The sequence below is a fragment of the Orycteropus afer genome, unplaced genomic scaffold (genome assembly GCF_000298275.1).
Source record: "Orycteropus afer afer isolate SDZICR_OR568_19922 unplaced genomic scaffold, OryAfe1.0 scaffold00136, whole genome shotgun sequence".
NCBI lineage: Eukaryota > Metazoa > Chordata > Mammalia > Tubulidentata > Orycteropodidae > Orycteropus > Orycteropus afer.
Window position 1 is genome coordinate 3,264,577 of NW_006921723.1, and position 11,408 is coordinate 3,275,984.

At 55.2% G+C, this 11,408-nt stretch overlaps 1 protein-coding gene across 1 annotated transcript; it reads left to right on the forward strand.

Moving 5' to 3' along the window:
* The first annotated feature begins 414 nt into the window (after nucleotides 1-414).
* Nucleotides 415-9,021, forward strand: SLC25A42 (solute carrier family 25 member 42). Its single transcript, XM_042781587.1, has 7 exons — nucleotides 415-495; nucleotides 3,741-3,846; nucleotides 4,736-4,761; nucleotides 5,320-5,486; nucleotides 5,796-5,912; nucleotides 6,359-6,510; nucleotides 8,714-9,021. Exons 1-7 carry the CDS (start codon nucleotides 415-417, stop codon nucleotides 9,019-9,021), a joined length of 957 nt encoding a protein of 318 aa, XP_042637521.1.
* The last annotated feature ends 2,387 nt before the right edge of the window (nucleotides 9,022-11,408 follow it).

Below are 11,408 nucleotides of genomic sequence, written 5' to 3' on the forward strand. Positions count from 1 at the left end.
GCTGGGTAGGTGGACTCCACGCCTGTCTGTGCTGGTGAAGAGGGATTGTGGGTGCCCCCCCTCCCCTGCACATATCCCCCAGCCCTTCCCTCCTGCTGTGCAACATCAGAGAAGCAGCTCAGCCTCTCTGAGCACAAGGGCTCCATTGCAGCACCAGCTTAAAAAATAAACTACCCAGAAGCCAGTTTGTGAGGCTCAGATAGCAGGAGGGCTCTTGTCAATCATTAAGTCAATCATTAAGCTGTAAAGCTGGGACGAGGGTCAGGGTGTGGAGTGAGTGCCATCCCCTGCAGGAGATAGCAGCCAGGCCAGTGGTGGTAGAGAGCTCTGTCTAGGGGCCGGGGATGAACTGCAGTGCCGCAGCTCACCACCCCTCTGCCCCCCAGGACCAAGGCTCCGCCCAGCAGGCCTGGGATGGGTAATGGTGTGAAGGCGGCCACGGCGCACCTGCCGGAGGATGCCGAGCCTGCCCGGCACTCGCCCGTCTCCAAAAAGGCAAGTACGCGCTCTCTCATCAGCCCCATAGGTCCCCAACTCTGCCTTGCACCTCCTCAGAGCTAATCGCTGCCTCTCTGTGCATGCTGTCAGCAAGTCCTGGTCCCTTGTCATTCTGTGTCCTCCACCAACCCAACACCACAGCCCGTGCACCTACAGCCCATGTGATGGGCCTGGTGTGGCTATGGGGAAGCTGGGGGAGATGGCAGGGTGGAATGAGGGGACTCTGGTTCCTGATGTGAACCCCACTGACACACATTTGGCTGGAAGCTGGAGGGAAGAAGGGTTTGTGAAGGCCTTTCCCCTTCCTCCTTGTGGCGACTAAAGATATAGCCAAACAGTGGCTGTGCCCTTTCTGTGGGATTACCCAACATGTCTTGTTAGCAGGTGGGGGGCCCAGGATGGCCATAGGGGAGCTGGGATGACTGTAGGGGGTTCAAGGGATTTAGGGAACCATCAGGGCCCAGATGCGAGGGGGCCTGGGATGGTTTTGGCGGAGCCAGGATAGCAAGGGAGGGATTTGATTTGCCCTGAGCCCTGCCCTCCACCCGAGTCCCCCATGTGAATTGAAGATATTCCCCCTAAAAAAGCTCGCCTAGTCAGTGCCATTCACACTAGAAGCAGAAATCCTGGCTCCCTCTGAGCCACAGACCACCCCAGCCCCACAGGAACCTGTCCTCATGTTGCCTGAGGTTGGTCACAAAGTCCACTTGGCCACAGGCCACGCTGGTGTCATCCTCTGACCTAATTTCAGGTGGCTCTGTAGAGCACTAAGCAGGTGAGTCCCTGCCCTGGCAGTCACTGTCCCTGGAGCTGTGTGTGGAAGGCAGTGGGGGAGCCAGCCTGAGGCGGGTGCATCCCTGGAGGTCTAATGAACTCCGCCACCAAATGCTCAGAAGGTTTCATTCTACTTGTATTGACCATGCATACCCGTGGAAGCAGCAAGCAGCAGTCAAGAAGTCAAACCATATAATGCATTGGGTAAATCTGCTGTAAACGACCTCTTTAAAAGTGTTAGAAAGCTAAGATGTCACTTTGAGGACTAAGGTGCTCCTGACCCGAGCCATGGTGTTGTCAGTCACCTGTATGTGTGCAGACGCTGGACAATAAAAGAGGAAGACAGAAGAATTGTGATGTTGGCAGAAATATCGAATGTGCTGCAGACTGCCAGAAGAACAAGCAAATCAGTCTTAAAAGAGGAAATACAACCAGACTGCGCCTTAAAAGCAGTGGCAGCGAGGCTTTGGCTCACTTACTTTGGACGTGTCATCAGGAAAGACCAGTTGCCAGAAAGACATCATGTTTGTTAAAGAAGAGGGTCAGTGAAAACTGGAGACCCCCCCATAAGACAGACGGACACAATAGCTGCCACAGTGGGCTCAGATACGCCAGCGGTCAGATGGCACAGGACCCAGCGACGTGTCCTTCTGTCATACCAGCGATGCCACGAGTCGGAGCTGACTCAGCGGCGGCTAACAGGCATGAGGCTTGGAACATGAGACTGGAAGCATCTAGATGCCGCCTTGCTCATCTAGACGGGCATTCTGCCAGAGGGGGCCATGGTGCTCTGAAGGCTGCAGGTTCTGAGCAGTAGCAACCACAACCAGCTGGTCTGAGGGGGAGCTCCCTGCTTGAAGCCACGTTCCTCTGACGGAGAAGCTGGAGTCTTCTCTCGTGCCTTATGCCGCTAGGCATGTCACGCGTGGCTCCCCCACTTCCTGTAGAGCTGTCTCCCTGTTCACATCCACTCATGGGAGTCCCTGCAGCACCTGTCTATGCTGCCCACACTGGGCCCTTAAAAATTATGAGGAAAGGAGCTGGAAGCCAGCCCCCGCAGGCAGCGGGCCCATTCCACAGAGCATCCATTTGTGTGTGTGTGTGTGTGTGTATGTGTGTAATTGAAGGGGTGACATTCAACTTTTAAGGAAAAGCCATGGGTGGCACCAGCTATGTGCTGGCAAGGGAGCAGAAAGGATGATGGTCGTGTGCCAGTGCTGCCCACGGAGCATCCCCTCTGCTTGCTGCGGCCCACAAGGTGGCGGTCACTCATCTCACCAAGGTGGAGTTGAGGCAGGGAGCCATGTGGCCTGAAGTGGGTGCAGGAGCCCCTTAAGCTTTCCCTCAAACATGGTGAGCCAGTGTCTGGCTGCACTCCTCAGACCTGCTGACCTCAGATGCCTGGACATGTGACCGTGAGACCTGGAAACGTGGATTCCAAGAAATGAGATCCCAGTTACAGATTTCAGCTCTGGAGCCTGGAGGGTTGGGCCAAGTGAGGAGAGGCAGAAGGGTCTAGTGAAAGCCCTTGACATCGAGCAATCAGGAGAGCAAGGCCCTGGGGCCTGGCCTTGGGGAGTGTCTCTGTCCATGAGAAGATACCAGGAACAGTGTCACTGCCAAGCTGGGATGGCGAGGCATTGCATGACAGCCCTGGCTCTGTTGCTGGCCACGTCGCTGCCACTGCCTTCACAGTCGTTGCTGTCACCTTTGTCACCACCACCGTCACTGCCACCATGAGTGTCACTGATGTCACCACTTTCATCACCACCACTATGTCACACTATGTTGTGAGGCTGGTGCAGGACCGAGCAATATTTTGACCTGTTGTACATGCATAGGGTTACTATGAGTCAGAGCATACTCAGTGTCACCCAACATGTCACTGTCACAATCACTGTCATCACCTTCACCATTGTCATCACCATCATCACTGTTACTGCCATCGTCACCACTAGCATCACCATCCTCACCTTCACTGTCCTTGTCACATCACTGTCATCACCACCATAACCATGGTATCATTACCAACATCATCACCATCAACAGCACCTCTAGCCTTGACTGGGTAACATTCCAGAGATGCCACCCCCTGACCTCCTGACCTGAGATGTGGAAGGTACTGTGCTGACCTGCCTCCTCTCACCCCACACAACACACAGGCCCGGTGACACTGCTCTGAGGAAGCCTCAGTGGCTCAGTGTAGCCAGGAGCCTGGGTGGGTGTGTGTGGGCGAGACCAGTCGCCTTGAAGTCTGATCCCAAGGACCAGCGCCCACAGCTGCCCAGTGAGCGTATCCCTCCCACTCAGATGTTCTGCCATACTGTCTGTTCCACGTGTCCAGTGTGGGTCCTGTGGTCTCTGGGCCTGGACCAGGCTTCAAGAAGACACCCCAGCACCCCTGTGCATCCAGCCCCTCTCCTGAACACAGTGCCCGCCTAATGCCAGTATTCTGTGCTGCTTTTCAGGGTGACCGCCATGATGTACTCAGCTCTCTGCTGTCTGGGGCCCTGGCTGGTGCACTTGCCAAGACAGCAGTAGCCCCCCTGGACCGAACCAAAATCATCTTTCAGGGTACAAGTCGTCCACCTGTCCATCAATCTTTCTTTCTGTGCAGAATGATGAAGATAATGCTGGGCTCCTCCTCCCCAGCCCTCCAGTCTCCTTGCAGGGGCCTCTGAAGACGAGGCCTTCCCCTTCCATAGCTGTACCCCTCAAACACTCTCCAGGCCGTGCTGGGGGCGAAAGTCATGACTCAGGACCCTCTGCCTGCAGTGGGTGGGAGAGAACCAGGCTCTTCCCCCTGGAGCTGGTCTCTGAGCCTCACTATGCCTTGGTTTCCTCTAATATGGGGTATTAATCTCAACTCTCCCGTGGGGCTGGTGTGAGGGTCAGATGTATGCACACACAAGTATGCACACCATGTACTCCCACACACACTTACATGTAGGTGCACACATACATGTATGCACAGGAGCACTGCAGGCCAGGAGCCCTTAGTCCTGCAGATCTGGGTGGACCCCTGACCACATGGCCGCCTGAGTTTCCAGATCTTTTCCATGAGTACTTGTACAAGCCCAGCACGGACGCTCCATGGTTCCAGAGGGAGGGGAAGGGGATGCCGCTGCCACCCTTGGGAGCCACACCCCTGCCAAGACCCTCGCTGTCCTGGGGAGGTTGGGCTAGGGCCACTTGCCTTTTGGGGACAAGTCTGGGTGTGCAAGGATTGGGTGGTTCCTGGGTGGAAGAGGGAGCCACTGCAGGGATGCCCCTAATGAAGGCAGTGCCCACCCCAACCGCAGTCAGTGCCCCGGCCCCACTGGGGGGACTCTGGGTGGCCACTTCTAGGAACAGCACAGATGCTAAGGGGGACACACAGACTTGGGGGCAAGCTGTGCAAGTGGGGGGGGGTCATGCAGACGTGTCTCCTGTATCGTGATGAGTTCTATGTGTTTTCTTCCAGTGTCTTCAAAGAGATTCTCTGCCAAGGTGAGGTGCTAGGTCCCTAACCCAGGCCCCTCACACCAGCTATCCTGCTGGACGAGGTGGGGGTGGGTTGTCCAAAGCAGGATAAATAGCTTCTCCCAGTGTCCCCCCACTCCCTCCTCAGCCAGGCCCCAGGCTACTCGGGTGGGGGTGCAAGGCTTTTGGCTGCTTGGGGGTGGGGGTCCTCGCTCTGTTCCAGCTCTGTCTGGACATGCCCCCCAGCCCCCACCAGGAATGCACTGGGTCCCATGTGCCTCTGGGAGAAGAGCTAGGGGCTTGGCTTTTTAAACCCCACATCTTTGTGATGTTTCAACAGTGCCAGTCATTACCTTCTTAATAAAGGAAACGATAAAGACTTTTTAACGCTAGACAAACAAAAGTCCCTGTGGGGCTCTGGAGTCCTATCACAATCCTGGTTCCCTGCTCATGTTAGAATTCCTGTACATGGGGGATGGGTGGGCATTGCTCAGAAGAGCGGGGTGGGGGCACAGGGCCTGATGCATGGATAAGGCAGGAGCCTGGGTTCAGGGCAGGACAGTGACCTCTGACTCCTACCCCCAGGAGGCCTTCCGGCTGCTCTACTTCACCTACCTCAATGAGGGCTTCTTTAGCTTGTGGCGTGGGAACTCGGCCACCATGGTGCGCGTGGTGCCCTACGCTGCCATCCAGTTCAGCGCCCACGAGGAGTACAAGCGGGTGCTGGGGCACTACTATGGCTTCTATGGAGAGTGAGGCCCCCAGCCCCTCCCTGGCCCTCTCCACAGTCCCTTTCCTGGCCCTTCCTCCCCATTCCCCAACCCTGCAGAGCCCTAGAGATGGGAGAGGGGGGACGAGGGACCCCCTGCACTGAGATGTGTCAATACCCCAGGCTGGGCCTCTGTCTGTGTGTGTGTGTCTGTCTGTCTCCTGTCTCTCTCTGCCCATCTCTCTCCTTCTCTGTCTCTTGCTCTGTCTCTCTTTATCTCTCTCCATCTTTCTGCCTCTCTGTCTCTATCTGTATCTCTTGGGGTCTCACTTTCACTGTTCCCTCACTGCAGGGCTCTGCCCCCCTGGCCCCGGCTCCTTGCAGGTGCACTGGCTGGAACGACGGCCGCCTCACTGACCTACCCGCTGGACCTGGTCCGTGCACGGATGGCCGTGACCCCAAAAGAGATGTGAGTCCTGAGGACCCATGTCCCCTAAGGATAGGAACCCCCTCCCTGGACCCTGGGGTGGATCTGGGCCTCTGTGTCTGGCACAGAAGCAGCTCTGTGAGGGTCCTCACCTAGCTTGGGCCGTGGCTATGCAGCTGTTCCAGAAAGCCTGTGATTACATTCGCAGACAGGCTGTGTGTCTGCAGGCTTCCTTTGGAGTTGGGCACAGATATGTTAAGAACATATGAATGAGAAGGATCCGGCCCACGGGTGATCCCAGTGCTGACGAGGGAGTAGGAGCTTTCCACTAGCGTGTTCCTCTGATTCCAAAGCTGTGCGTGCGGTTTTGTGGCCGAAATGTGGACATGTCCACACTGCAGACACAGGCCCAGTGCCTGAAGGAGCAGGTGGTGGTGAATCCCAGTGAGCCGCACACCCACGGCCTGCCCATTCACCCTGTCCTGCAGGTACAGCAACATCTTCCACGTCTTCATCCGTATCTCCCGCGAGGAGGGGCTGCAGACCCTGTACCACGGCTTCACGCCAACCCTGCTGGGTGTCATTCCATATGCAGGGCTGAGCTTCTTCACCTATGAGACACTCAAGAGCCTGCACAGAGGTGAGGGGTATGGACTGAGTCCTGGGCTGCAGGATCCTGGGCCCTGAAGCCCATGGGGTCACATATCCACTGAAGGCACCTGGGCATTCAAGGCCTTTACAGCCACCCCCTGGCATCCAGTGTGTTGTCCTGTATCTGGCTGTACCTCATACCCACATGCATACACTCATGTGCACTGCCCACACTCGACTTGTGTTTACACACTCATGTTGTCTCACACACACCATGTGGGTAAAACGAAGATACCAGGGAAATGCCCTTGTTTGATAATTTTGAGAAAATCTAGAAATACAGAAAAGACAACAGGAACACTCATACCTGCCACAAGTGTGGACGTTACTACCACGTTGACCCATTTGCCCAGGGTGCTTTTTGTTAAAGAAATAAAATGGTGCAGGTAAATCCTGGCTGTCCCCTCCCCGGGAATGTATCCCTCCAGCCAGTTTAAAAAATATATCTATGTGCACATACATGTGCTACTAACAGTCCGTGTAATGTTTCATGGTCACAGGAAGTGACGCATACAGGGTCATGTCATGCAGGCCCTGTTGGTGCAGCTTGCCCCTGAGGCTGGTGTCTGAATGCCGTGTGCTGGGCATTTCCCTCTGGGGCTGGCTTTTAGGCTCGGTCTCAGTCCCCCGCCGGCTGCTGTAACAAACCACAAGGTGGGTGGCTTTAAAGAATAGAATCCTGTTCTCTCAGTCTGGAGGCGAGAAGGGTATCGGCAGGACGACGCCTTGTCTGCTGGCTTTAGGGGTGACCCTTCCTGGGGGTTCCAAGTGTCCCTCAGACTGCAGATGTAGCCTCACGTGGCATCTCCCCCACGTGTGTTTCTGTCTCTCTCTTTTTCCCCTTCATAAAATGCCACCCCAAAGAGATTAGGATTAGGACCACCCTTCTTTAGTATAACCTCATTTAGTCTAATTGATAACAAAGGAAAAGCAAGCCCTATTTTCAAACAAAGGTCCCTTTCACAAATACAGAGGTAGGACATACCACCCCCCCAACATATCTTTTCAGTACTCATTTCTGTTGCTTGATCAATCAGTTGTCAGCGAGGTGACTGACTGTCAGGGTAGAACTGCTCCATAGGGTTTTCAGTGGCTGGTTTTTTGGAAGTTGATCTCCATGCCTTTCTCCCAGGCCCTCCGGGGTGGACTTGAACCTCAGACCTCTTGGTTGGCAGCCATGCACGCTCGCCCTTTGGATCACCCAGGCTCTGCCGTATCTTTTTGGAGGACACAGTTCAGTCCACAGCAGGCTGTTTCGTTTTCTCTGTAACGGGCAACCCGAGAGCTCATCTTCTCAGGTGGTCATGGGTCTCATTTCCCTCACCCAGTAATCAGTCACTCTGGCAACTTGGACACGCCCTTTCTCCATGTTCTTGGCCACAAGGGTGTTGTCCGATCCCTTAACGTTTTTTGCCAATCTGGTGAGCTAATGACATTCTCTCATTGTTTTTAATTCTTAGTCCTAAATTTATAATGGCATTTTTAAAATAGGCTTTAGTTTTTAAAGCACTTTTCCAGTTTACTGACAAATTGCTCAGAAAGTCCAGAGTTCCTGTCTGCCCTCTCCCCCTGCAGATTCTCCCAGTCCTGACACCTTGCATTCCTGTGGTACATTGGTTATAGCTGATGAACAAATACCAGTCACATTACTACCAGCTAAAGCTTATAGGTCACATTAGCCTTGACTCTTTACTGCTGAACTGTTATAAAGAATCCCTTTTAATGGGCTGGTGCTAGCTTCTTCTCCACCTTGCTCACAGGGGCCTCTTTCCTTAAAACCCCCTGCAAGGCCCCCCCTGTGTTGTTCATAAGGAGGTATGCAGAAATGTTTACCAAGACACCCTGGGAGAGTCGTGGGCCCGGGTATCAGACCCCACTAGGTATGAACAGCGGCTCGTTCTGGGTCTTAGGACTTCGTTATAGGATTCTTTGTGCTTTCCTGGTGTGTTTATTTCTCAAATTTCTTTACAAATGAATAACTAGGAGAGGATGTGGAGACCCGTGGGCCCTGGTGGAGGAGAGGAGGAGGCGGAGGCATGGGTCTGGTCCTGACACAGCGCCTGTTACACTTGACGGGGTGGGCATGAGGTGTACTTGTGGGGAGCGCGCAAGAGCAGGGTTCGCGTGTGCGTTCTGTATGTTGAAACCCTGCGCCGCCACCCCCCCGCGCTCACCCTACTTGTCCCCCGCAGAGTACAGCGGCCACCGGCAGCCCTACCCCTTCGAGCGCATGATCTTCGGGGCCTGCGCCGGCATCATCGGGCAGTCAGCCTCATACCCGCTGGACGTGGTGCGGCGACGCATGCAGACGGCGGGCGTTACAGGCTACCCACGTACCTCCATAGTGCGCACGATGGTCACCATCGTGCGCGAGGAGGGCGCTGTGCGCGGCCTCTACAAAGGCCTGAGTATGAACTGGCTTAAGGGCCCCATTGCCGTGGGCATCAGCTTCACCACCTTCGACCTCATGCAGATCCTGCTGAAGCGCCTGCAGGGCTAGAGGGGCGCCTCGGGGCGAGGGAGAGGAAACTCCTTGTATCCAGAGGCGGCGGAGAGCTGTCTGAGAGATGGCGGCCGGGTGGGCGCGGCGCTTCTGACGTCCGCCCACCAACCCTGAAGTGCAATGGGAGGCGGGGAGGGTGCCGTTCCTGAGAGTGTGATTCAAGTGGGCTCTCGGCAGAGGCGCTACTGGTTTTCACGACCTGTAACCCCTCCCTGCCCTGCCCTCCCCTTTTGTTCTGACCGAGGGGACGTGGCAGAGATGAGTTCAGGGAGAGACCTAGCTTCGAGAAATGAGGCCTTTTCCTAAAAACAGCACCATCGAGAAATGAGGCCTTTTCCTAAAAACAGCACCATCTAGGATGGGACCCACACGCGGTCTCCGCTCGCAGCTTTAGCTGCTGCTATCAGTGGCGCCCAGAAACGCAGCACCTCGCCCCGCCCAGCTGCGCCCCCTTCTGGTCCTCAGCGCCACAGTTTCCATGCCACTATGACTCCTTGGCTCCCAGGGTTCGTGTCCCTGTAGGCTACCCTACTGGACCCCAGGTTCCACAGTGATGGTGGCTAGAGCCCCCCCCCCCATGAAAGGAACTCCTGAGAGATGTGTGGGTGCCCCTTGCTCCTCTGCTGCCCACTCACCCTGTTTGTGAAATCCCCACAAGGACCGGTAACAGCAAACACTAGGCTCTTTAGGTCTGAGCTCCAGTTGACATCTGCCAGAAGCTGAGCCCAGGCCTAACCCTCTGTCCACTGGCACCTGGAACATCTGCTGCTGGGGACCCCAAGGAAGGGTTGTAACCTGGGGTGGGGACTGGTGGAGTCCAGGTACCCCTGAGCAACACCTGATGTTTGGGGTTCTGATTTGATTCTGTTTTTCAACTTGGTGACCAAAGGTCTATTTGAGGGGCTAGCCTCCCTGCCTCCACCTAGTCACAGACAGGTGTGAACATGAGAGTGAGAGCTGATTTTATGTCCAAACAGCAGCCTGTGGTGTGAGCGGATCTGAGGTGGTGTATTTTCCAAACGTGGGCAGTGCCAGGTGTGATTTTCCTGTTTCCTGTCACCTGTCCTCAGTTCTGTTCTGAGACCTGTGAGTGTGGAGATCCCTCTTGTCTTTGCATGCGTTTGCCAGCCATTCCCTTGATGGGTCCCTCGAAGAGCCCCAGACAAGTCCCCAGGGGCCTGGGTGGCCTGGGATGGCTGGGGGGAGGGGCCACCCTGGTGGGTGTCTCATCTCACCCCCTCCCCACCTTGCCCAGCACCCTGGAGGCAGGGACCCAAGGCTCCCTGGCAAGTGTGGAAACCAGGGTCAGCAGATGGGGTACGCCAAAGGCCAGAGGGCCCCAGGGTATGGGTGCCCCCTTCCTCTAGCCACAGGCACCCCAGCAAGGCAGGAGAAAGGAGGGGCAGTCCTCTAGTCCCGCTGGTCCTGGTGTGTCTGGGGTGTCCTGGTGGAACTCGCCTTCCCTGTGGCCAAACTCCCCACCCTCCTGCTGCTCATCCTAGCCTGGAGTTATACTTTTGATGCCATAAAGACACTTTGTTTATACATAATGTTTATATATTTTAAAGATTTGTGTCAAGAGAGTATATTTAATAAAAATTAAAATGACTTTTTCTACTGCTCGTGTCTCTTCTTCAACTCTGACCCTCCCTGCGCCCCCAGCCAGCGTTGATGTTTGACCGACTGGTGAATCCAGTCTGTGGAATCTGTTCCTTTGTTGATGTTTGAATTGTTCACACAGACCTTGACTTTCCCAAGATGTACAAAGGTTTGCGGTTTGCGATGGCTTGTGGAGCTGCTAAGCCCCCTGCTTTCGTCTCTGCCCTGGGAGGCACCGAGGCCCAGTCCAATGTTTGGGTTTTAACAAGGATTCCACTCCCAACCTGAGTCTGTCGTGTGGGGGCCAGCCCATGCTGCCCCACCCGTAATGCAACCCCACACACATGCACATTGTCACCCAACCCATGGTGTCCCCTGCTGGCAGAGGCTTGAGGGAGAACAAGTGTCTCCCAGTCAAGGCAGCCCCACCTGCAGCCCATGCAGGGACTCATGGCAGCACACAGCCTCAAGGAGGAGGAAGATGCTCTGTGGCCGGGAGCAGAGGCAGCTGAGTGGGCCTCACTCTGCATGGCTCTGTGCTGCTCTGTGCTTCACTGTTTCCAGTAAGCGGTCTCTTGTGCATGAGACAAACAGAAGGCTGAAGGACCCAAAGGATTAAATGAAAGCCCAAATTGCAAAACTAAAACTGACCCTAGCTGGTAACTTACATCATGGTTGTTGTTATGTGCCGTCGAGTCAAACCCGACTCATAGTGACCCCTCCTTGGGTTTCCGAGGCAGTATCACTATGGAAGTAGGATTACCCAACCTTCCTTCTGAGGAGTG

Bases quoted from the DNA above. Each gene is read 5' to 3' on its own strand.
- SLC25A42 (XM_042781587.1), top strand. From the start codon at position 415: ATGGGTAATGGTGTGAAGGCGGCCACGGCGCACCTGCCGGAGGATGCC. The intron at 5,487-5,795 runs GTGAGGCCCCCA...CCCTCACTGCAG, and splicing joins TACTATGGCTTCTATGGAGA to GGCTCTGCCCCCCTGGCCCC. The intron at 5,913-6,358 runs GTGAGTCCTGAG...CCTGTCCTGCAG, and splicing joins GCCGTGACCCCAAAAGAGAT to GTACAGCAACATCTTCCACG.